At 42.5% G+C, this 27,416-nt stretch overlaps 1 protein-coding gene across 1 annotated transcript in view; it reads right to left on the reverse strand.

The window, feature by feature from the left end:
* Window positions 1-14,781: 14,781 nt before the first annotated feature.
* Window positions 14,782-27,416, reverse strand: part of CRYBG2 (crystallin beta-gamma domain containing 2) — a 221,013-nt gene continuing 208,378 nt past the window's right edge. Inside the window, exons 19-23 of the mRNA XM_082248058.1 lie at window positions 27,232-27,371; window positions 25,596-25,719; window positions 25,336-25,494; window positions 20,312-20,471; window positions 14,782-15,188 (exon numbers count right to left, since the gene is read on the reverse strand). Coding sequence (XP_082104184.1) covers window positions 15,100-15,188; window positions 20,312-20,471; window positions 25,336-25,494; window positions 25,596-25,719; window positions 27,232-27,371 — 672 coding nt within the window. The 3' untranslated portion in view covers window positions 14,782-15,099. The remainder of the gene's footprint in view (window positions 15,189-20,311; window positions 20,472-25,335; window positions 25,495-25,595; window positions 25,720-27,231; window positions 27,372-27,416) is intronic.

Below are 27,416 nucleotides of genomic sequence, written 5' to 3' on the forward strand. Positions count from 1 at the left end.
AATTATTTAAAGTCGACCACTGGCCAAAAAATATACAAATGTTTCAGTTAGGTAGTAGTTCGAACATAGCAGGTTTTTGTTTTACTGAGTTCCCCCTGTAACATAGTTTTATTACCTGTTAATTCTTTCGATAGATCCACATTTTTTCCTTCCTTTATTGGGCCAAGCTGTCTGGTCAAAGTGGCAGTTAAATGAGTTGGAATAAACCATATAACACTGACAGGGTTGCATGCTTACAATGGTCAGCTTTTAATAATATGGTTAAAGCTTTTTTCCTGCTTCTGCTTAAATAGTGTTAGCTGAAGTTGCATAGTTAGGTTGAAAAAATGTCCATCTAATTAAACCAATACAAAAAAATAAATAAAAGTTGATCAATTGGGGGGAAAAATTCCCCCTGATCCCCCAGGGGGTACTATTAGGCTGGCCATATATTATACAACCTTCTTGTACAATTTTCCATTCGATTTACCAAAACCATATGATATGAGGTCAAACCTAAACATTTTCAATTCGTATACAATCAGGCAGGCCCTTGTACTACACAGTTGAAGGTAAATCTAAAAGAAATTAAACAAGAAAACTGTATAACGTATGGACAGCTTTAGGCTTTAATTTGGCTGTCTTTTTCCTGTCTCTTGCTTAACCAGTTAAGGACCCTAAACATAGGAGATACACCCTAAAAAATGTCAACAAAGCTTTTACGATGCTTTTCCTACAATCAATTCTTCTCCCTTTATTGCCTGTTGCCATTGCTGGCAATTACCAGGTGTCAAAATTAACCTCACTTAACCTCACCTTTTCCCGAATTGGCTGACACCAGCTTCTAACTCATTTTATGGTAACTTTTAAGGTTCACTCGGCTGAGCTTGGAAGTGAAAAGAATATATGAGCAACTGTCTTCTGAGACCTGTAGATATTTTAATATAGATAAACATTGGAATGGGAATACAGCTCAGGTATATAAAAAATATGCCATCCTACCCTTTTGTACATTATCAAATTTCATAGGCTCAGTGAAGCAGTCAGTTTTAATTGATTATTAATTCACACAAATCCATCTGGTATTTGTAAGGGTGCATTCACACCAAGTGCAGTGGGACTGCATTGAGTATCCTTCTCCAGTGCAGTATCCTTCTCCAATGCCTTGTCTCCTGTGTGCCCAGTGGCAATCCACTACTATCCACTGTGGTACTGATTACTCACCATTTTGACCACAAACTAAATCTAAAATTAGAGCTTTTGACCCAGGTATCTTATTTACCATTTGCCATGGATAGGTTGTGAACATCTTCAGCATATTTGGACTTATAAGTACTTGATGGTGTTACATTTCTGTAGCCCTGCTGGGTGTATCATCGTTAAAACAATAAAACCCCCAACGTTTTGGAAAAAAAAACAATAAAACCCCCAAATGTATATACATATAACAACAAAATATCTCTGATGACTGATCTGGATGATTAGGAGTGGCGATTAGGACTTTTTGGGTTTTCCAACCATTTTTTCATAATACAGTATGTTGTTTGTCCCCTGAAGAAAACTCATTTGAGTTGAAACACGTCAGAACCTCATGGTATAAAAAATGATTGTACTTTGCCGTGAACTGTGATTTGATTTAAAGCCAGGGCTGTCTGTGGTGTTTTTAATTATTTTTGTATTTATAAAATAAAATGCTTTTATTCGATTGTGTGTTTTTGGTGCTAAAAAAAATCCCATCCAAATCTTGCAGAATCTATTAGGTTATTAGGGATGTAGTGCCATTTGTTTTCTAGCTTAGCATGAACACTGGTGAACTTTGCAATTCACTACCTCGCGGCTCAGTTGTCAGAATAAAATGTATGGTCAGCCAGAACAATTTTTGGAAATATTTTTATATTTATTGTCTGGTTTGATTGAATTTAGATATAGCCTACCTACAGCTGGTATTCATATTCTAACTGCCGAGTAATGTGTGGTTACTAAAGATAAAAGTTTATTTTCAGGCGTTTACCACTTTTAGTAATAAATATCAAAAAGGATCAGCTGGGGTCAGCCAATATAAACACAGAATTTCCAAGTCTGGTGGAGCGTTTGGCGTTACTTTGTCTTTTTGGCGTTATACAGCTACAGCTTGCTATACCAGTTCTAAGCTTGGAGCTGGGTCATTCCAATAGGGCTAAACAGTCATCTAGCTGAGTTGAATTCCTTAAAATTACCTTTTTTTCAGAGAATGAGAGATCAGTGAGGGTTTTTTGTGCATTAAGAGGTCAATCAGATGATCAGTTTTTCACGCAGATTAGCCTTCCCGCTCTAGCCAAAGCTGGAAAGTAGTGGGCTATCAGTAAGGCTGGGTTCACACTTATGTGAATTAGATGCAGGTTTCCCCACATCCAATTCGCAGGACAGGAGACTGTAACTGGCTCTCAATGGAGCTGGTTTATCCATCCCCGGGGCGGCTTCTAAGCGGATTACACAGGGGTCCTGTGCGTCTTTGGCTCGGTTTCAGGTCCGAATTTAGTCAAAAATTCAGGCCTGATTCGTCCCTAAAAAGGAGAACAGGGACGCACCGGACCCCTGCTGTAAGCCCCATCCACACACAGTGTGAACCCAGCCTAAACCAAGGAAGCCCAGTCCCTGTAATCATTTATAAGGCCTAATAATGACTTTTAGATACTGTGCAGAAAAGCAGGCAGTAGTGTTGAGAAGATTTAAATCCAATTATAATACTAATTTCCAGCATTTCTAGAGTATGTCACAACCAATAGTTCACACTTACCAATTGTTTTGTATTGTTGACAATTTTTATTATTGATAGGCTTCAGAGCCCAATTACACTTTGCCAGTTTAGTGCTATACATACACTGCAGCTGAATGAGCAAAAAACAAAAATGAAGCATTTTTATCTGACGCAGTCCACCACAACACAGGGTAGTACATTACCACGCGCTGCAGTGTGCTGCAGCGCATGTGCGTCGTAGGTCAATGCTATAGTGCATCAGGTCCATGCCTTAGTGCATCAGAGTTCCCGGAAAGGATAGGTATTATTGGGTATGTATACATGGGCATTAGAAGTAAGGCAAACAAAGCATGGTTTCTGGAATGTTTAGGGAAAATGGCCTACTTTTAAAATAGACTGGGTTTGCTTTTCATCTGCCTTCGTTTGTGTTGGGATTGGCTTGCAAGGGGTGGGGGTAAGCAGTTTAGACTTAGCAGAATAAGCACCAATAATGGAACTGCTGGTAAGTGGTTCTCGGTTAAGTGGATGCTTTCAAGATTTTCTTTTAAGCTTCATGTTTTGTCTCCTGGCAGGGAGGACATACACAGAACAAAACAGAAATAAATACTATTAATGGAGCTCCGGGAACCACAGTCATGTTTCTCACCATCCTAATGTGCTTATTCTGTCATTTCATCTTGAAGAAATAAAATACGGTGCGACGATGATGAAGATAAAGAAATGACATCTCATTCAGTACCAAGACAGCTTTGAATCTTACCAAGCACCCTTTATACCAATGAGCAGAAAGCATGAAGACTCCAAATAACTGACAAGGAACCCTTCAAGATATATTTTTCCAACTCTTCCATAGCTCTTTAGATATTTTGCTAAATAAAATGTGTTAAACTAAATTGTGTGTTGTGTAATTTCAAACTTACCAGAGAGTAAAGCCCCGTACACACGTACCGATTGTCGGCCGACCGATCGGCCGTCTTTTGTCCAGTGTTGTTGTGTTGGTTGAAATGTGCTCTAGACTGCACACGAATTTTGTCGGCCAACAACAACCAATTGCAGAAGTGATGTCATGCCATGGTTTACTTTCCGTGTGTTTTTTCTTTACTGAGCATGCCCAGTCTTGATCATCACATTTTTGTCGTCCGAATTCTGTACTGACTGATGAACAATCGGTCGTTCTGTTGTTTTATAGCCTGCACACAAGATTTTGTTTGGCCGAAAAGTCGCAGTCGGTTGTCGGAAGCATCATACTAACAAGCCGATAATCGGCCAATCGGACGAAAATTTACGGCCAACAATCAGTGCGTGTGTAGACTTAACTGTAAATTTTATTGCTAGCAAAATATCAAGATAAATGCTTTGGTTTTTAACACTTAGCTTGTATAAACCTTTAAAAAAAAAAATGTCACCAGCTTACAAAAGAATTGCACCTGAAATCACAGATAATTCAAGTCATTGAAATGCTTACTTTCAGTGTTTTTCCTTTTCATAAAATATTTTTATTCACTTGCAATGTGTCATTAAAATTGCAAAAAAAAAAAAAAAAAAATGGACTATTCTAGGTATGAATAGTCAGTACTCAGGCACACCACCCTCCCTTCTTGCATGTCATAGCCCTCTCTTTATTTAGGAGTGTGCATAGGTGTGCACAGCCTATTGCATTAGGGTGTGCACCTCAAAACTCAAACACATATGTGTGTGAATGTGTATATGTACTGACAGTGTCATTAGAGCAGTGGACGGTGTCATTAGAACAGTGGACTGTGTCAGTAGGGATGTGGATGGTGTCAGTTGGATGGTGTCAGTTAGATGGTGTCAGTAGGGCTGTGAATGGTGTCAGTAGTTTTTATTTTTATTATTTTTACAATTTAATTTTTTATACATTTTTTAGGAGCCCCGGTAGTGAGTTTTGGTGAAAAATCAGGGGTTTAAACATGTGGAATCTGGCACACCCTGTGCACATGCCTATAGGAGTGTGCTGACCAAGCTCCTCCACCCCGCCCTATGTAGCTGCTGCGTAGGAGTGGAAGGGAATACTAAAGCGGTTTGCAAAAGTTCTTTGCTAGGGGTTACTTAAGCAATGAACAATGACAGATTTATTCCCCACCTACAATTACCCCCTAATGTAAGGGAGCAATTTCACACTGACATTGAATATAGGGTCACTTTTACATTGACCACCAGTGAAGGGGTGGGGGGGGGGCTTTTTTGCACTGGCTAACTTCACCAATGTGCGGCAACCAAGGGGCATTTCTCCACTAGCAATGAATGTAAGGGATCACTGTTACACACATAACTAATGTAAGGAGATAATATAATTTTAGTCTGTGCCTTTTTTTCTCTGGCCATTACTGTAATATTCATGATTATTATTAACAAGGGAGTATTGTAACATAATTAGCTCTAGGTGTCAAATATCTTAGACATGCCATATTCTTTATTCTCTTATTTAAAACCTTCAATAGCTTACTGATCGTGCTATTTTAGCAGGGGTTCCCTGAGATCGCAAAATTAGTTCAAGGTTTCTTTCAGGGTAAAAAAGGTTAGGAAAGATGTAAAGGTGTAAAGCTGTAAATTGTCACTTAAGTGACAGCACTTAGTCTGCTGAAGCTGCTGACATCACATCCAAGATGGCCGTACCCAGCAGAAGTCTCCGGGTTTTGACAAAAGGGAAACTTATACGGGCCAGTAACATGCATACATTCATTTAAATCCCTGCATGTTCTTAAAGGAGAAGTAGGACCAAAGCATCTTTGGCCCTACTTCTTCAGGGGGCTAAAGCCTGCTGACGGCTGACATCACTCAGCTAGTCCAGACTCTGAAGAGATCCTGATTTTAACCACTTAAGCCCCGGAAGATTTGCTGCTCAAAGACCAGGCCCTATTTTGCGATTCGGCACTGCGTGACTTTAACGGACAATTGCGCGGTCGTGCGACGCTGTACCCAAACAAAATTGACGTCCTTTTTTCCCCACAAACAGAGCTTTCTTTTGGTGGTATTTGATCACCTGTGCGATTTTATTTTTTGCATTATAAACAAAAAAAACGACAATTTTGAAAAAATAACAATATTTTTCAAATTTTTTAATATGAAATTCTCAAAAAAAATAAAAATCTAAATTTTTTAACATTTTAGGCTGATTTGTTTTCTGCTACATATGTTTGGTAAGTGTATTTTGATTGGTTTGCGCAAAAGTTATTGCGTTTACTAACTACGGGAAAGATTTATGTCATTTTTATTGTTTTTTTTTTTACTAGTAATGGCGGCAATCTGCAATTTATTTTGCGGGACTGCGACATTGCGGCGGACAGATCGGACCCCTGACTGACATTTTTGACACTTTTGGGAGTACCAGTGACATTACTACAGTAATCAGTGCTATAAATATGCACTGTTACTGTAAAAATGACACTGGCAGGGAAGGGGTTAACTTTATTGGTGATTAGTGGGTTAAATGTATCCCTATGATACATATGGTGATGTAACCACAGAGACATGCGATCCTATCTAGCAGGATCGCATAGTCTCTGCACTTACATCAGGGAGTAAGACAGGCGGCTTTGTTTACATCAGCCGTCTGCCTTTCTCCCTCTCCTGCGGGAGATCGCAAATGACTGGCGGACATCGGAGCCGCCGTTCACTCGCGCGGGGATCTCAGTGAACGAGCGGGTGCGGGAACACGTCTCCGGCAGCGCGCGCTCGCCCCCCACAGGTGACTGAGCGAGTGACGTACCCCTACGTCACTTTGCCCAGCAGCGGCTGCCTGCCGCAGTATATCGGCGGTGGGCGGTCGTTATGTGGTTAATGTCAGGATCCTCTCAGATGCCTGACTGGCAGCTGGCTTACCCTCTCAGCATACTGATGCTGCATCAACCTAGGTAAGTATGATTAATTGTTTTTTTTCATATCCTGTCTTCTCTTTTAAGGTAGACTGTATATGTGCTTTAAATTAGTGGCTATGAATGCACAGTTGGCCCTAAAGGCATGAAGGCATTATTTGCATGGTACTGCTTACCCCCACCCTAAAATTAAAATTAGACCCCCTTTTTTTTGAATGGTGATGAACCTGCAGTTACAATTTGTTTTTTTTAAACATGCTACTGTGCTTTAAATTTTAGGTTTGCTTGTGTAGCACCCTCCTAAGAAGGTGCTAGTGAGAGAGTATAGTTTTTAGCGCTATCTGCTTACCAGAGGGGCTGCAGATAAATCTATGTTGCTCTCTGCCTACCAGGGAGCTGGATCTGTTAGTGAGGTCTGCTCATTGTGCTCAGTATGCGATTCATTCAGTCTGAAGAGTGTTTCACGCTGGTCCAATAGGGAGGCATGTTGGACAGTGGGAGGGAACCTGACGAATGGGTGCATAGGCTTTTCGATACAGTCCTGATGATTGACAGAGGACAGGTCGCCTCGGTGCATTCTGGGATACTGTCTAAAAGCCAGGTACACATGTGCTGTGGGGTCTTTGGCTGGAGAGTGGAGTCCTGGAGGGAGGGGGCGGCTGCCTCCTCCTCTGTAGAGGTGCCATGTGGTCACAGAAAGTTGTCCTGAGGGCCAGAGGAGCTGAACCCAGAGGTCCAGGAGAGCTGACTGAGAGGGGAGACACCGGAGACCCTGGGACTACAGTATTGTGAATACAGGGACTCGTGTCAAGGGGCCTGACCTGAGGGGGGCCACCCCTGCTTGTAGGATGGTCAGTGGACAGTTGTCAGCAGAGGAAGAGAGAGGATACCAGGGAGAGTGTCCTGAAGATAACTAGTTGTTCACCAAATCATCTTAAAGCTAAGAGACTGAAGCCACATTCATCCAAAATAGAAGGATGAATCAACAGCCTGGCTGTTCCAAACCGATTGTAAAGCAGAGAAGATAGGAGTCATCAATCACTGTGAATAGTTACAGTTGGAGTATCCCACTATTTCCTTCTCCTATTTCCATTCTACAATAAACATCAAAAAAACAACCAAATACCCCTGAATTGATTATTGGAATGTGAGCCAAGGAGAATTAAGGACTTATTCCTAATTATAGCCATGTGCTGGTAACCAGGGGGAACCCACAGAGTGAATATCATTCAGTCCTTACGGGGGAGTGCTACACTTGACGGTTGACTTTGGTTGTTTTTGGCGTAGAGCTTTTGGTGCTGAGAGTGATGCTCCAACTTCTCCCTTGAATCTTACCTCTATTCCCCTCATTCTATTAGGGATGAGCTGCTGGTTCCTAGGTTTGGAACGATTTATTCTTGCTTGGAATTAAGTGTTACTAAAGTCAGATTTTTAAAAAAATTAAAATAACAAACATGTTATACTCACCTACTCTGTACAGTGGTTTTGCACAGAGCAGGCCCTGATCCTTGTCTTCTAGGGTCCCTGGCGGCGATCTTGGCTCCTCCTCTTTTGTGTGTCCCATTAGCAAGCCGCTTGCTTGGGGACAAACGGTACATGATCGCTCCCGACCTGTGTATCTATGGAGCCGTGCTCCAAAGCCTTACGCAGCACGACTTAGGCCCGCCCCCACTTCCTCTTCACTGCATTTGATTGACAGCAGTCAATGGCTCCTGCTGCTGCTCGAATGCAGAGGAAGAAAGGGGAAAATAGATGCAGCCCTGCACAGCGCTGATCTCTTCTCCTCTCTTCCCCTTCACACAGGCAATGAATTAAGGTAAAAAAAAACATTTTTAGTTTTAGTATCACTTTAAATTGGTACTTGGCCATGTCAAACCGCTAAGGTCAGAGAAAAGTAAAGGAAGTAGCGGTATTACTACTGCAGCTAAATGTGACAGTTTCCCTCTGCCTGGTTGTTAGAAAGCTGTCAGCCTTACAACCATAATTCCTTCCTTCACCTTTCAGGTGTCAGCTGGGGATTTTGGCAATGTAAAAATCAAAGGGGTTGATACAATATTCATAAATGATCCTTTAGGTCTAGTATGTATTTTAAGAAGGAACCTCATGTAAAAAAACAAGAAAATAAAGCGTGCTGTACCCTTTAAAAACCCAGACCATTATTTAAGTATTTAGCCTGGCAGATGAAGAAAGGGAAGGATGATCATGTGCCCTATCCCAAGCCATTCCTAGCCACATGCCCTCAACATGGGCAGGGTAACTTGCCAGGGGAGCACCCAATGCCTGTTGACCCACTATGTTGTAAAAGTATAAACCCACCAATCTCTGACACGCTGATCTTTCCGCTTCCCTGGAGTCAAATTACAGTCTTATGCCCTGTACACACTATCAGATTATCTGAAGACTTTTGTCTGCAGACTTACCAAAACCATATAATATGAGGTCAACCCTAAACACTTTCAATTTGTATGCAATCCGGCAGGCCCTTGCACTACATAGAAAAGGTAAATCTGAAGACAAAAGTCTTCAGATAATCTGATAGTTTGTACAGGGCATTAGTCTCCACCGATGGGGGTACAGGCAGACCTCCTGTACTGGGCCTGGGCCCCATAAGCTTAGTAGGAGGGTCTGGTAGCCTTTAGAGAGCCATCTCTAGTCTCAGTCCTCTCTATGCTGGGGACTATGGTCTGTGATGGCTGCACTAATGATTTTAGGGATGATGGGATTTCTGTACTGGGAGTGTGTTTGCTGCTCTGCTGTGTTACCCTCGCTCTGTGATGTCATCTGGGGAGCTCAGAGAAGCTCACTGACAAAGAATAACACTTTGCCTATCCCAAATCAGGAAGATAGTGGCAGAGCTGGCTGCAGAGAGCCTGGCAATGATCACAATGTAGCCTGGAGATGAGTGCAAGAATCAGCATGCTGCCCATTCGGATACAGATTAATTGGATGAATGAAGCACTGCTGGGTTTTTGATAAGGTAAGAAAGATAATGTATAACACCTCTTATTACTTCATGGCAAATGACAGATTCATTCTGATTGGCTGAACTGCCCTATTCAGTGTGAAACTGCAAATGTTAATGTGCAAGATGCTATAACCCATAGCAACCCCTTTACAATGTACATTACATATGCCTTTCCTCTGTTCTATGTACAGTACACACACACCTTTCGACTGCAATCTAACCATTTCTGACGGAAATTTCTCTGGGGTGTGTAGTTTGTCGAGGGGGCTGTCAGGTAGACTGTACAGGCCACCATGTTTTCTAATGGCAGCCCTGCATTGAAAGAGCTTTGTTAAGTTATACCTGTTGGCTTTGCTGGAAAGCTGATAACTGTGCTGACCTTTATCAACTACATTGTTCTCTGGGGTTCATAGTATCATCAAGGGTTCCATATTCTGATCTTGTTTCTGGTGTCATGATACAGAAGACTAGAGAGTGTTGTCATCTTAGTACTGAAAGCATATTACTGACAGAATCACCAGGTAAAAATAAAGAGAAACCGCAAAAAAATACAACCACCACATCTAAGAACCAGCAAGTGGGAATATATTACATTTTTGGTTTTGGGTTTAGGAAAGCTTAACCACTTGCCAACCGCCGCATGACTATTTACTGCGGCGGTCAGCCCCGTACAGGCAAAGTGACGTAGTACTGTGTCGCTAGCCTGAGAGCCACTAGGGGGAGCGCGCGCCGCCGGAGGCGCGCTCCCGCCCCCGCTCATTCCCTAACATGTCCGCGCGTGTGACCGGCGGACCCGATGTCCGCCGGTCACCCGCGATCTCCCGGTGCAGAGGGAGAAAGGCAGGCGGCTGATGTAAACAAACCGCCTGTCATTCTCCCTGATCTAACTGCAGAGATCATACGATCCTGCTATGTAGGATCGTATGTCTCTGTGGCTACATCACTAGCCACACCCCTTTACAGTAAGAAGCATGTCCCTAGGGACACACTTAACCCCTGCATCACCAATAAAGTTAACCCCTTCTTGCCAGTGTCATTTTTACAGTAACAGTGCATATGTATAGCACTGATTACTGTAGTAATGTCATTGGTACCCCCAAAAGTGTCAAAAATGTCAGTCAAGGGTCCGATCTGTCCGCCTCAATGTCGCAGTCCCGCAAAAAAAAATCGCAGATCCCTGCCATTACTTGTTAAAAAAAACTCCAAAAATGACAGAAATCTTTCCCTTAGTAAACGCAATAACTTTTGCGCAAACCAATCAAAATACGCTTATTGCGATTTTTTTTACCAAACATATGTAGCAGAAAACAAATTGGCCTAAAATGTTAAAAAATTTTGATTTTTACATTTTTTTGGGGGAATTTCATATAAAAAAATGTGAAAAATATTATTTTTTTCAAAATTGTCGCTCTTTTTTTGTTTATAGTAAAAATCGCACAGGTGATCAAATACCACCAAAAGAAAGCTCTGTTTGTGGGGGAAAAAAATTACTTCAATTTTATTTGGGTACAGCGTCGCACGACCGCGCAATTGTCCGTTAAAGTCACGCAGTGCCGAATCGCAAAATAGGGCCTGGTCAGGAAGGGGGTAAAATCTTCCTGAGCTTAAGTGGTTAAGGGAAGCAAAAAAAAAGTTGAAAAGCTGTTTTGTGATTTACATTACTAAGGTTTTTCATAAATGACTACAGGATAATGCAGACACCTTCCAATGCCTGCATACAAAATTACTTTTACTTTTATTTTCATAAAGCAACCTGCTTTCCATAAAGCATAGAGCTGTAGTAGAGGAAAAAGCGTCTCTTTTTGGTCACTACAAAGGAACAAGGAATAGACCCTGATTGCCTTTTCTCTTTTACAGCATCAGGTAGGCTGCAGTATTATGCAAGCAGAAGATATATTTTGCCAAGATCTTACTCCCAGGGTTTTTACTGCATCTCTGAAAAAAAAAATATATTTTCCCAAGTACCCAAACTTTATACCTTAATACTTTTCTTCTTCACACCTTTTGACACTATAATGGATACTGAACAGGTGAAAGAGTTTGTTGCTCTTCAAACAAGCAATTTTCATTAGGTTTGAAATAAAATCTGTTAGATAATGTGTGTGTGTGTGTATATATATATATATATATATATATATATATATATATATATATATATATATATATATATCGTAACCTGGGGTAGCTCTTGAATGACCGCCATCCAGTTTGGTAAAAGCAAAACAGTTCATTTATTTTAATCACAGCAAAACAAAAGACAGCTTATTTCAGCCAAAGTAAATAAACAGTCCAAATCCTTGTATTGGTAATAAAGCAGCAGGCTCCCCGCTAGTCTTCGTTCCCATACAGGGGTCAGGCTCCTCCAAAGTAAGGGTGCCAGGCAGGCAACACAGTGGGGTAGCAGCCTGTGTCTCAGCTTGTCTGAGAGCTTCCAATCTCTACACAGCTTGTGAGTCTCTCTCTCTCTTCCACTCACTTCCTTGACACAGGTGCTTATTTCCCTCTGCTGCCTTTCAAGCCTCCCTAACCTGGGACCTAATTCCTTTGGTAGTCAGGGTTTGAAGGCTCTTCCCCCCAAGTCTCTTTGAACCATCGAAATCCCTGGTGCTGGAAGTTAGTCCTCTCCAGCCAGCTGGCAACAAAAGTGAGTACACCCCTAAGTTAAAATGTCCAAATTGGGCTCAAAGTGTCAATAGTTTGTGTGGCCACTCTTATTTTCCAGCACTGACTTAACCCTCTTGGGCATGGAGTTTCACCAGAGCTTCACAGGTTGCCGCTGGAGCCCTCTTCCACTCCTGCATGATGACTTTACAGGGCTGGTGGATGTTAGAGACCTTGAGCTCCTCCACCTTCTGATGCCCCATAGATGCTCAATAGGGTTTAGATCTGGAGACATACTTGGCCAGTCCATCACCTTTACCCTCAGCTTTTTTAGCAAGGCAGTAGTCATCTTGGTGGTGTGTTTGGGGTCGTTATCATGTTGGAATACTGCCCTGCTGCCCAGTCTCCGAAGGGAGGGGTCATACTCTGCTTCAGTATGTCACTGTACATGTTGGCATTCATGGTTCCCTCAATGAACTGTAGCTCACCAGTGCCAGCAGCACTCATGCAGCCCCAGACCATGACGCTCCCACCACCATGCTTGACTGTAGGCAAGACACACTTGTCTTTGTACTCCTCACCTGGTTGCTGCCACACACGCTTGACACCATCTAAACCAACTAAGTTTATCTTGGTCTCATTAGACCACAGGACAATTCCATTAATCCATGTCCTTAGTCTGCTTCTCTTCAGCAAACTGTTTGTGGGCTTTGTGCATCATCTTTAGAAAAAGCTTCCTTCAGGGACCACATCCATGCAGACAGCACTGACAGGCTGACCCCTCACCCCTTCAACCTCTGCAGCAATGCTGGCAGCACTCATAAGTCTATTTCCCAAAGACAACCTCTGGATATGATGCTGAGCATGTGCACTCAACTTATTTGGTGGACCACGGCGAGGCCTGTTCTGAGTGTATTCTGTCCTTTTAAACCGCTGTATGGTCTTGGCCTCCGTGCTGCAGCTCAGTTTCAGGGTCCTGGCAATTTTCTTATAGCCTAGGCCATCTTTATGTAGCGCAACAATTCTTTTTTTCAGATTCTCAGAGAGTTCTTTGCCATGAGGTGCCATGATGAACTTCCAGTGACCAGTATTAGAGCGTAAGAGCGATAACACCAAATTTAACACCCCTGCTCCCCATTCACACCTGAAACCTTGTAACACTAACGAGTCACATGACACTGGGGAGGGAAAATGGCTAATTGAGCTCACTTTGGACATTTTCACTTAGTGGTGTACTCACTTTTGTTGCCAGCGGTTTAAACATTAATTGCTGTGTGCTGAGTTAGGCTCCTTTCACGGTGCGCCCGACTGAGTTAATTTTGCTCAGCGGGGATCGATCCGCAGATCCCTGTTGAGCAAGCGGATGACAGCTCTTTGTCCGCTCTGTGTGCAGAGACAGAGCTGTCAGAGCCCGGCTCTCCTCTATGGTGAGATCGGATTGTAAAGGACCGCCTGTCTGGGTTTCCATCCCTCCGGATTTCACGGACAGGATGGGATAGCAGCGGGTGTCAGCGGAGATGTCTCCTCTGACATCCGCTGCTCCGACCGGCTGCATGGAGCATCCGGTCCGGTCCGCCTGAAAAACTGACAGGTGGACCGGATTGGAAAGCCCGTGTGAAAGGGACCTTATTTTGAGAGGACAGCAAATTTACACTGTTATACAAGCTGTACACTCACTACTCTAAATTGTAGCAAAGTGCCATTTCTTCAGTTTTGTCACATGTAAAGATATAATAAAATATTTACAAAAATGCAAGCAGTGTACTCACTTTTGTCAGATATTGTATATATATATATATATATATATATATACACACACATACTGTACATATACACATACACACATGGAACGAAAAAAAAAAAATCTGCACCAAATGCTTGTTTAATCAATTTAATAATTCCCAAAAACAAAATAGTATATACAAAACCACCAGGAACTTGTGAATTAGAAAAGATGAAGATCAAGAAACACTGTATAAAAATATATATAAAATAAATATTTAAATATCTGAACTGTGAAGCACAGACATTCTAATTAATACTATGTAAACGGGGGACTTGTTCTTCCCTGTAAATCTGGCCTGAAGTTCCACATTTCAGAGTTAGGTAAAGTTTAATAGGTTCATATATACAATAATACAAAGTTATTTCACACTTAGGAAAAACAGGATTTGCTTGTAAGGAACCTCCACCCTCACCCTCTCACTAAAAATAAATGTGTGTGTTCGGGGAATGGGCAGGTCTGTATTTTAAGTTGCAGAAATATTAGGAAAGTCCACTGATAACTAGAGAGTGATCTCAGTATACATGCCAAGTGTAGCAGATATATATAATAAGGCAGTAAAAAAAATGCAGTGACTATGGCAAAGTGTAGTAACCCATATCATGTTGTATTATGTAGTACTGGCCTTTGCACATAGTCACTGCACTTTATTCTCCTAATATCATTTTTTCTCTGTATACCGTATGAAAGTGTTAAAGTAGATGTCAAGCCAAAAGTGTTTTATATTGTTTTGGATAGAGTGGAAGAGAATTCAAACCACTGTTAGGTTTTTATTACTAATTCTGTCTCTGAAAGATTTTTCTTCACTTTTTGTCCTAATTGGTACCAGCCTGTGAAACAGGAAATGGCTGCAATTCTCCCCAATGGGACTATGGGTAATAATTCAAATTTGGCAGAGCTTCAAACCCTTCTCTTCCCTTCAAAAAACATTTTTTTTTTGTCAGCCTTGCATACATTTTTTCTCACTTCTCTATCACAGATGACTCTAATCACCAAAAGGCAGTATGATAAAAATCATTTGTTCTAACCTTTCTGTACCCTATCAAAAACTGAAAAACAAAAGATGTTTTCGTTACAAATCCGGTTTACATATTGCACTATACAAACTGAGCATCCATGAGCAGCTATACAAGCAGCATTTAATAAATCAGGAAACATATTGGTCCATAATGCACTCCATGTAGTAGTCAGGCAGGCCTCAGTACACCTCCACATCCCAACGTTGAGTAGGTCTATCTTCTGACACCTCCCACACCACAACATGTTTAGAGTCATAGCCATGGCCACCTGTGAAAGCAGCAACATTTTTTGCATTGTTAGTTTTGATTACCAGACTATCAACTGTATGTGCAGATATTTATTTCAAGTGGAAATCTGAACAAATAAAAACGTTTTACATAGTGTGCAAGGATTAGAACCTATGAGAGGTTCGTACTGCCGTGTCCCTGTTGGGGAGGTTCAACTTACTCCTTGTTTCAGTGACAACATAGGAGGTAAGGGAAAGAGATGTGTAGGTTCTCTAACAAAGGTCTAAGTGCCGGTTCACACTTCCGCGTGTGCGGCGATCGCATGTAATATCGGAGCGCACTGCTCCTCCATTACATGCGATCGGATGTGCCGTGCAAATTCAGCCATACACTTTGTATGGCTAAATTCGCACTGCACCCGCACAAAAGTCACACAGGAGGCATTTTTTCAGCCGCATCAGGATCGGATCGCACAGTGGTTCACACTTGTGCGATCCGATCCTGTGCGAACTGTCAGATCGCACTGCGATATGCGATCAAACTTGGGGTGTCGTTAACATTTCATTGACACCCCCAGCGTATCGCATATGGCAGTGTGAACTGCCAGATGTGCGTTTGCGATGCGGGAACAGGCTGCGAATTCGCAGCCTTCCCGCATCGCACAAGTGTGACCCGGCACTAACAAATGCTCATCAATTTACATAAAACGTACATAACGTTTTGACTGCAGTTTCATTTCAGTTACCATTAAAGAACAATAATGGATTACAAATTCAATTTCCATGCCAACCACAATTTAAAGTTCATTAGTTTAGAGTAGCAAAAAGAGTAAAGAAGAATTGGTTATTGATTGGATTCTTAGTATATTGATCTATGATCAAAGAAGAACTCCAAATTCAGCTAAGAAGCAATGCACATCTTAATGACTATGCTGAAATATATGCAGAAAATATACATAGATGCCTGCTTAAATCTGCCCACTCATCATATAATTTATATATAAATACAAATGAGTATCTTTGGCTAAACCCCAAAAATGTGGAAGTGATAAGAAAGAAAGGAGTCATGTAAATTTTAGCATTCCATCATTTTGAAGATCTGTTTTCTGAAGATCATCCATATGAACAGCACGCTCTGGTATATGAAACAGCCATTTTTATCTTTATGGGCCTATGGCACTGCAGTACCCTGCCAGGGTCTATATAGAGGTCATAACCCCGGATTCTTAACCAGGCAGGTTGAGGGACTTTAAGGGGGTTTGCTTAATGCAGAGGAAGGCTTTTCAGTTTCCTCATGGTTTCGTAAAGTCAGTTTTGGGACCTGAGCCTGGTGATTTCTTTGAGATCTGAGTGGGATGAAATCTCCAATCCTGGGTCCAGGTTTACAGAACCACCAGCACAGTAATGACACTTTTCCACTGCAAGTACCGGCTCGGCTCTACTCGGCCCTGCTTGGCCCGGTTTGCTTTTCCACTGCTGGTACCCCATGGTACGGGGTTGGAACGGTTCGGTACGGTACGGTATGGTTTGATTTTCCACTAAAGTAGTACTAAAGTTAAGTGGTTGGGATAACAACGGGGTGGGTGGGATTCTCTGACCAATCAGTGGCTAGTAGTGACTGCATGCAAAGGATTGTGGGATATGGTACCGGGTATGGTACCTCTTGGAACCACAATCGAGGTGGTACTGTTTTTGAGAGCCGTACCGTTCGGTTCCATGCAGTGGAAAAGCACCGCAGTACCGTACCGTTCCTACACCATACCATGCGGTACCAGCAGTGGAAAAGCACAAAAGCGAGCCAAACCATTCGGTTCCATGCAGTGGAAAAGCGCCACAGTACCGTACCGTACCGAACCGTTCCTACACCGTACCATGCGGTACCAGCAGTGGAAAAGCACAAAAGCGAGCCAAACCATTCGGTTCCATGCAGTGGAAAAGCGCCACAGTACCGTACCGTACCGAACCGTTCCTACACCGTACCATGCGGTACCAGCAGTGGAAAAGCACAAAAGCGAGCCGAACCGTTCGGTTCCATGCAGTGGAAAAGCGCCATAATAGGTCAGGTGTGCTGGGCTTTTAGTAGTGACCTGACCATGGTTCTGCGTTCCACCCCAGCAGACAGCGGAGGTCACTGCCAGGAGTCAGGGAGGCTCCAGGTGGAAGCCAAAACAGCAAGGGGCTGTAGACTATGTGCACAGAAGGTGTATGAAGACTGTCTGTGGGAGGCAGACAAAGGGCCTAAAGGGTAAAGCCAGAGAAGGAGTGCTGCATGTATAAGCCTGGAGGCTGAAAGTGTATTTCTTTAAATGGAAACGCTGAAAACCCCAGTGAGAGACATGTATTGATTTTCTTTTCTGGAAGTGTGTTGACATTTATTTTAATAAATTTGGGCAAGAAAAGCCCTTTACAAGAAGAAGAAAGCAAGTGGCTGAGTCCTTAAAGCTCTACCTTTGATGCTAGTTCTCACAGGGCCCCTTCACACTTGTGCTCGCATTATGAATTGGCTGGCAGCACACCTCACAAAACTGCACCAGTAGCATTTTCAAAAAAAGCATGTTATATGCATTGTGGTGTGCAGTTGTGTTGGCAGATACATACTACACATGTACTCTGGGGTTCCATTATAAATATATCCATAAATAAGCTCTTTGTGACCAAAATGCATCAGCAGAAGAAGCAACGGTAGGCCGTTCATGATCTAAAGCTGTAGAAAGTTATTGTGACAAAAAGATTTTCAGAATGCAGCATATGTGTTTTTTGCATGCACAATTCAAAATGTGCATTTTACAGCAGAGAGCCGCAATGCACAAGTGTAGAACCAGCCTAACGCCTCGTACACACACATCGATTATTGGCCGGGAATTTTCGGCCAACGTCCGATCAGCCGATTTTCGGCTTATTAGTATGATGCTTCCGACAACCGACTCCGACTTTTCGGCCGAAAAAAATCTGGTGTGCAGGCTATAAAATTTTTGTTGGCCGTCAACACAACGGCCGATTTTCCGTCAGTCAGTACAGATTTCGGCAGACAAAAATCTAATGAGCAAGACTGGGCATGCTCAGAGAAGAAAAAACACACGGAAAGTAAACCAGCACATGACATCACTTCTGAAGTAGATTTTTGTTGGCCGAGAAAATTTGTGTGCAGTCTAGGCACATTTCAACCAACAAAACACCACTCTGGACAAAAGTCAGACGATCGGTCGGCCGATAATCGTTGCGTGTGTACTAGGCATAAGAAAACAAGAGATGGCAGGTTACATCTATTTTTTGTAGGATTCAGAATGGTGTAGAGGGGCAAGAAACACATCCATGCATTTTTGTATCTCGATAATTGTTAGAACTTTCTTGACAAGGAAACAGTGAATATTTTCACACAAAGATCATTGTTGCTTATCTGAAATTGCAGTGGGAGTTTGTTGAGGGAAAAGTTTACTGGGGATTCTGGGTTTCTGTTTGCAATATGGGCACACATTTTTTAAGCTATACAAAAAGATGGCAACCACCCCAATTTATAACTAGCTTTTGCACTAAGGTGCACACAGAAGGGCAACGCACATCACAAACAGACAAAAATTTCCCAGCAGACTTACTAGCTAGCTTGTGTAAAAAAAGTAAATTGACCCTGTCTAACAATTCATGTTAAAAATAGACGTCTTAGTTTCACACATTTGCAAATACAGTATAAGTGGAAGCACTGTGGCTAAACCTTATGTGTTTAATGTGAATTGTTAGACAGGGTCAATTTATGCTTTTTTATGCACACATTTTAAATGCCTTCACTTTGCTGTGGTCTGCAATTTCTCTCCATTCATCCCAGGGAGGGCATTTAAAAAGTCAAAATCTTTTCTGTGCCAAATTTGCCCCCCCCCCCCACCAAAAAAAAAAAAAAAACAATTACAAGGTAATCTCAGGATGCCTAAAATGTAGGAGGGCAGTTTAAAATAGATGTTTGATTACTAAAATTACAATTTTATTTATTTCCCCAAAGAACCAATTACATATAGATCTTGGTCCCCTTTCAAATCCTCAATTGCTAAGCTTCAAGATTTTGGACACTTAATTTAGAAAATTGAATATAGAAAATTAAAAAAAAAAAAAAAATTGGCTCTGTTAAAAAAACATGCTAAAAGTAGAAGAAAGGTATGGGGAACTGGATCTCATCTAACATTGCAGGTTTCAAGCAGAAGAGCTACCTGTGCTTTTAGTGCCACTGCTCTGCTCAAATGTTGGACCATTCTGACAGGTCAATGAATAAGCACTTTTTGTTAGTTCAGAAGCTTGCCTGCTCACTCCTGCCTCCAACACATTCCTATCTACCAGTGAGACTGCCCACCATAATAATGGGCCAATAGGCCTGTATAGGGGTGATAGGGAGCAGGCTAACTTTGGCACCACTAGAAAGTGTCTGAGCTTTGTCCTAAGCAGATCTTTTTTGGATTTAAGCAAAGCAGGGGCACTGAAAGCTACTTCAGTCATGGGCAGCCACCTCTAGGTTGCTCTTCCAAAGTATTAGAAGCTTTTAAAATTTGTATTTTATTGAAAATTCATTTTATTTATGTTAAAGCTGAGTTCCGCTTGCTCACCTGAAAAACAAATAGATAATTACGATTTTTTTTTTGTTTACTTACCTTGTTATTGAAGAAAATATACTCACCTTTCTTCCACTTCCTCCCTCTGCGGCCCGTGCCGTCACTTCCTCCTTGCATTGATTCCTGGGAGCTGAACGTCATCGCTCCCAGGAATCAATGCGCCTGCACCGGCCCCGCTCGTCAGTTCCGGTGCGGGCGCGTCATTCCCTGCTAAACAGCTTCTGGGCATGCCCAGAAGCTGTGGAGGGATGACGCGCCCGCACCGGAACTGACGAGCGGGGCCGGTGCAGGCGCATTCTGGGAGAAGAGGACACGGAAGAGGACGCAGAAGAGCTTCAGCTGCCCACATCCGAGATGGCAGCGCTGGAGAAGAAATTTTCAAGGTAAGTATTTCTTCTAAAAGGTAAGTGCGACCCAGGACAGTTCAGAGGCTATCCATTAAGGAATGTCCTAGCCCTGACTGTCCCGGGGGTATATTTATCTAAATTTGACCCCCAAGGGCGGAACTCCGCTTTAAGAATCAACTGACCTGAGAGAGACAAAGATTTTTAAATCCTGTAATAATTCCTCACCTTTTATGTCTAGACACAAGCCTTTGAACAAGCAACTGACTATATAACCAAAGTCTTCCACGGCCCACGTTTGTACTGGTTTGCGCTCCTCAGACCAGAGAACCACCTTTGTCCCTTGGTTAGCAAGACCAACTACTTGGAGACTCATCTGAGGAACCAGCTGTAAAGAGACAAAAACTTCAAGTTTGAAAAAAATATAAACAAATAAAAATAAAAATGATCTAAATAGTCTGATTTGTGGAATTTTCTGCAGCCCAACACTAAACTGAGAATCTGTAATAAAATACTCTACTACTGAGAGCTTAAATAAGTACTCATTTTATAAATATCAATGTAATACTGTACAAACCATGTATGATTGCTGAATAAGTAGAAAAGTTATAGAACTGTTCAGATTATTTCAATACATACTCTTTGGTACCTCACTGGATATGATTTGAAAATTTTAAATTCTATTTAACCAGTTGCCGACCACCCACCACAGTTTTACTGCGGCAAGGTGGATCGGCTGCGCGAACCGACATAACTGTACATTGATCGCGCGCGGGGTTAGGGGTCAGAACTGATCAGTCATTAGGTCCAGTCCAATGATTTTTGGTCTGGACCTGATGATCAGTTCTGACCAATTGCAGAGCATCCTGTGTAATGTAAATGCAGGCAGAGGAAATTATGCAATCTTCTCTCCTGGAGCCCTTTTCGGTTCTAGCGTGACAGAGGAAAGCATCAGACAGTGAATACACAAGCTCTACACCGACACCAATACACATAGGCACATATTTAACCCCCTGATCACCCCCCAGTTAACCCTTTCACTCCCTGTCACAGTGTCACTATATACAGTGTACAGATCTTTTTTTCTGATAACTGTAGAAGTGTCACAGGTGACATCAGTTAGCATTAACTTTAGTTAGCGTCAATGCAGGACAGCGTCAGATTGCGCAGCACATTTAGTAATTGCCGTTGGTATTTAGAAATAAATTGTAACCCTTTGATTGCCAGTGACACACACACACTAAACATCTCCATTACTAGTATAGTGTCTGAACGGATCATAACTTTGATCAGATCAGAACTATACTTGTGCCCCCAATAGTTTAGTATAGTGATCCCAAAACGCAGTCAGGCCTGATCTCTGCTAGCACTAGCAGTTAAATTTTTTGGTAGCAGAGATAAACAGTCCTTGACAACCCACAAATTACCCCATTTTGGAAAGTAGACACTCCAAGCTGTTTGCGGAGAGGCACGTGAGTTCATGGAATATTTTATATTTTGCCACAAGTTTCAGGAAAATTGCAAAAATTATTTTTGCACAAAGATGTCATTTAAATTATATATTGCTCAAACATGCCATGGCCATATGTGAAATGACACCCTAAAATACATTCTGCTGCTTTTCCTGTGTATGGGGATACCACATGTGTGAGACTTTTTGGCAGTCTAGCTGTGTACAGGACCCTGAAAACCAATCACCGCCTTCAGGCTTTCTAAGGGTGTAAATTTTTGATTTCACTCCTCACCACCTATCCCAGTTTTGGAGGCCATGAAATGCCAAGATAACACACCCCCCCCCCCTCAAATGACCCCTTTTTGGAAAGTAGACACCCCAAGGTATTTGCTAAGAGGCATGGTGATTATTTTGCAGCTCTCATTTGTTTTGGAAAATGAAGCAAGAAAAGGAAGATGTATTTCTTTTCTTTTTTTAATTTTCAAAACTTTGTGACAAAAAGCAAGATCTGCAAAACACTCAATATGCTTCTCAGCAAATAGCTTAGGGTGTCTACTTTCCAAAAAGAGGTAATTTGAGGGGGAAGGTTTGTGCTATCTTGGCAATTCATGGCCTCTGAAACTGATAGGTAGTGAGAAGTTAAATCAACAATTTACGCCCTTAGAAAGCCTAAAGGCAGTGATTGGTTTTGGGGGTCCTGTACGTGGCTAGACTGCCAAAAAGTCTCACACATGGGTATCCCCATACCCAGGAGAAGCAGCAGAATTTATTTTGGGGTGTAATTCCACATATACCCATGGCATGCATGAGCAATAAATACTGTAATTTCAATGACAACTTTGTGTAAAAATATATCTACAGTATATATATTTTTTGTCATTTTTTTAAATACCTGTGACAAAAAATGAATATTCAATGGGCTCAAAATGCCTCTCAGGAAACTCATTGGGATGTCTAATTTCCAAAAAGGGGTAATTTTGGGGGGTTTTGTTATGCCCTGCCATTTTAGCACTTCAAGAAATGAGATAGGCAGTCAGAAAGTAAAAGCTGCATAAATTCCAGTATATACACTATAGTTTGTAGACCCTATAACTTTTGCGCAAACCAATAAATATGCGCTAATTTCATTTTTTTTTTATCAAAGACATGCAGTTAAATACATTTCGGCCTAAATGTATAAACAAAATTGAGTTTATTGGATATTTTTTATAAGAAAAAGTAGAAAATGTAATTTTTTTCTCAAATTGTTCTGTCTTTTTTTCGTTTGCTTTGAAAAAAAAAATACCACAGAGGTGATCAAATACCACCAAAATAAATCTTTATTTGTGGGAAAAAAAGGACATAAATTTCATTTGGGTACAGCATTGCATGCCTGTGCAATTATCAGTTAAATTAACCACTTGCCGACTGCCTAACGCCGATCTACGTCGGCAGTCAGCCCCTCACAGGCAAAGTGACGTAGGGCTACGTCACTAGCTTGTGAGGGTCCAGGGAGCGAGCGCGCGCCCCCGGAGGCGCGCTCCCGCTCCCGCGTGGTCAGGGACCCCCCCGCGCGTGTGACCAGCGGACCCGATGTCCGCCGGTCACTCGGAGAGGGAGAGGGAGAATGTCAGGCAGCTTGTGTAAACAAGCCACCTGTCATTCTCCTCGCTGTAAAGACACTGATCAAACGGATCTAGTATGTAGATCCGTTGATCAGTGTCCTTACAGCTCAAGCCACAGCCAATCACAGTAGAAAGCACGCCCCTAGGGATACACACAGCCCCTCCCTCCCAAATAAAGTTAACCCCTTCACAACCAGTGTATTTTTACAGTAACAGTGCATATGTATAGCACTGATTACTGTAGAAATGTCACTGGTAACCCCAAAAGTGTCACAAATGTCAGTCAAGGGTCCGATCTGTCCGCCCCAATGTCGCAGTACCGCAAAAAAATCGCAGATCGCCGCCATTACGCGTTAAAAAAAAACCCAACAAAAATGACAAAAATCTTTCCCTTTGTTAGTAAACGCGATAACTTTTGCGCAAACCAATCAAAATACGCTTTTTGCGTTTTTTTTTACCAAACATATGTAGCATAAAACAAATTGGCCGAAAATTTTAAAAAATTTTGATTTTTACTTTTTTTTTTGGGGGAATTTCATATAAAAAAATGTGAAAAATATTGTTATTTTTGCAAAATTGACGCTATTTTTTTGTTTATAGCGCGTGATCAAAAAATCGCACAGGTGATCAAATACCACCAAAAGAAAGCTCTGTTTGTGGGAAAAAAAGGACGTCAAATTCGTTTAGGTACAGCGTCGCACGACCGCGTAATTGTCCGTTAAAGTCACGCAGTGCCGAATCGCAAAATACCCCCTGGTCAGGATCTTCCGGTGTATATGTATATGTATATAGTAAGGTATTTCCTCCAGGTAGTTGTACTCTCTTGTAGTATATAGTGTTCCCTTTAATATGTATATAAACTATATACACATTACAGGGAACACTATATACTACAAGAGAGTACAACTACTATCTGGAGTATATACCTTACTATATACATATTACAGGGAACACTATATACTACAAGAGTCTCTTGTAGTATATAGTGTTCCATGTAATATGTATATAGTTAGTAAGGTATATACTCCAGGTAGTTGTCTCTTGTAGTATATATTGGTCCCTGTAATATGTATATAGTAAGGTATATACTCCAGGTAGTAGTTGTACTCTCTTGTAGTATATAGTGTTCCCTGTAATATATAGACTATATACACATTACAGGGAACACTATATACTACAAGAGAGTACAACTACTACCTGGAGGATATATACCTTACTATATACATATTACAGGCCAGGGACCAATATATAGTAGGTATATCCTCCAGCCAGGACAGGTAGTTGTCTGTCTCTTGTGTCACATCAATTCGATCCCATCATTGCCATCATGCCATGACCATGAGAGAGTTAAAAAAATATATAATTGAATCAGTCAGCCTGGCAGGCTGGCTGTGGCAGCCTTACCTTACAACGGCTGCACATGGGAGGAGGTGGGTGGAGGCGGAGCCAGTCTTCTTCTAGGGTCGAGACGGAGCCGGACTGGAGAGGAGTGAGGAGGAAGAGCCGAGGAGGAGGAGGATCCTCCTCCGAGTCCTCCGCTGCGGCCGGCGGCGCTGTGCATCCTGGGTCTGCACTCTGCTAATGTCACTGGTTGCTAGATGCCAATCGGGCTGGCCTTAGCAACCAGTGTGCACTGCAGTGCAGACTTGAGCCACGGCCGCCGCCGGAGGGGAGGAAGCAATAAGGGGGGGCCCGGGCCGGCGGACAACAGAACGGGGGGGGCCCTAGACCACCAGGGACATGCCACCATCCATGTGGGGCCCCTTGGCAAGTGGGGCCCCCGGGCAACCGCCAGGCATGCCCAGTGGAAAAGACGACCCTGTGAGAGGAACCAGACACATAGGAGTCACAAGAATTGCAGTAGAGTATAGGATTACAGGAGGTCAGGAACTAGGAACACTGACTGGAGATAAGACCACAGCCTGGAGCTAGGAACAGGTGGCCAGGGGCTAGGTATAACCTATCGCTCAGACAATGTGAATTGATCAGGGCATAACTTTAATAATGAGGAGGATTGGGAGGCTGGTCAAAAAGTGATCATGAAGCAAGATATATAATAAATAGCGTTTAAGGTGGGCACCGGCCATAACTACCAGCCCTGTGCAGCAATGAAGCAAGAACAGTGTAACCACAGGTTACAGCTCTGCAGCTGATCTGTGACAAATATCCTTCCTCATAGCATGTTTTGCACCAACCTGATTCTTGATGCGTCCATCCTCATAGAACCAGAAATCACAGCACCCCTCCTTTGGCTCAGAGAGATGAACACGAGCAGCTTTCACATCTTCTAAAGGTTCCAGAACACATAAGAACAGACCCAGAAACCGATTTCGTATTCGGAAATACACCCTCCTCTGGAGTAATGGTACAAAATATAATTAATACAGGTTTTCAACCTGATATCTTTCCTTTTATTCCCTATAGAGGAAGATCATTGTGTATGTAAAGATCTCACCTGTCTAATAGGACATAGTGATCCAATTCTCTGGAGGCCACTGTACACCAACCAGTTTGAAATTTGAGTGCGCTCCAGTAACCACTGCTTTCCCCGGAAATCACCGTGTTCATACAACACCCATCTGGAATAGGACAGAAAGATGGAAATAAAAACATTATATAAATTATAACGAGGTGGTTGGGAAATAACATCAACTGGTTCAAATTATACTATATGCCCAAAAGTTTGTGGACATCTGACCATCACATCAATATAATTTTATTGGAAATCCCATTTCAATACCATTGCTAATCGCAATTATAGTAAATTAGCCCCATCTTTTGTGAATATAACAACCTCCACTCTTTTGGGATGGTTTTCCAACAAATTTTGGAATGTGGATGAAAATGAGTGCTTATATCATGCCATAAGAGCATTTGTGAGCAGTGGCGGCCGGTGTGTTGGGGGCGCAGGGGCGCCGCCCCCCCTATCCATGCATCCGGTCCCCTAATCTGCATGCAGGGTCGCCGGATGCATGGCGTTCAATGGGGGTCTTTTTTTTTGCATCACCTGATTAGAGTCAGAGGCTCTAATAGGGCGATGCAAAGGGTGGACCTGGGGCACAGAGCAGTGCGTCCCGAGCCCACCCATTGTGTGACAATAGCAAATGAAAATTTGCTATTGTCACACAGATCCTCCTCCTGGCTAATCAGGGAATGCGTCCGATACGCGCTTCCTGATTGGCCGCAAGGCAAACCCCATGCAATTGGCCGAGGAGGAGGCGGGAGCTGGAGGACTCGAGGAGACGTGCCGTCTGGGGATTGAAGAGAAGCCGGCCGCCGCGGCTGCTCTAGGGGGGCTCCAGGTAAGTGCACTGGTCTGGGGGGGGCACACTGCATTGAAGGGGGCACACATGCACGCTGGTCTCTGCATTGAAAGGGGACATGTATGCTGGTCACTACATTGAAAGGGGGTATGTACGCTGGTCACTACATTGAAAGGGGGCATGTACGCTGGTCACTGCATTGAAAGGGGGCACGCTGGTCTCTCTGCATTGAAAGGGGGCACGCTGGACCCTCTGCATTGAAAGGGGGCACACTATACCTTAATTACTGAAGGCCCCTTTCACACTTTTGCAACATCAAAGTCACGCAATTTTTTACAGCGTTGTTTGCAGCAAAGCGATGCCTATTACATTTTTCTGTTTGTGCCCCCCCCCCCCCCCCAGCCGCCACTGTTTGTGAGGTGAGATCATTCATGGATGTTGCAAGTTGTGTTCAGTAGAACTGAGGTCAGGGTCTGCATGCTCCTTAACTTAAAACTCAGCAAACCATGTCCCTATAGCCATGGCTTTCTGTGCAGTCAAGAAAAAAACAGGAAAGGGCCTTTGCAAACTATAGTGATAAGGTTGGAAACACACAATTGCCTAAAAAAAATAGAACAGTAGGGTGGGTCAGCATAGGGGCAATAGTGGCATTGGTGCTTTTTACTGATATTTTTCTGTTGTAGAAAGTTTTGTGCATGCAACATACATGATTTTGCAAAAAAATAAATGGTTATTTTGTTATGAACAGTCTCTAGGAAAATAATTAGTGACATGAAAACTGAAAAAGCAGAATATGAATGATTTTAGCTCCCTTGTCCCATGACTTACAGTCCACTTTTTACTTTTATGGACAGCACATGGTTATTGTATCCTTCTCCCTGCAGACTCCGAACTTCCCCAGTGAAATTCAGCTCCTTCCCCTCAAATTTCTCCAGGCCGTGTAGGGAGATAGAAGGAATAGAAAAATACTGTAAAAAAAAAAAAAGAACCAAACATTATTGAATTCACATTCA

Source organism: Pelophylax lessonae (genome assembly GCF_965119305.1).
Source record: "Pelophylax lessonae genome assembly, chromosome: 2".
Classification (NCBI taxonomy): Eukaryota; Metazoa; Chordata; class Amphibia; order Anura; family Ranidae; genus Pelophylax; species Pelophylax lessonae.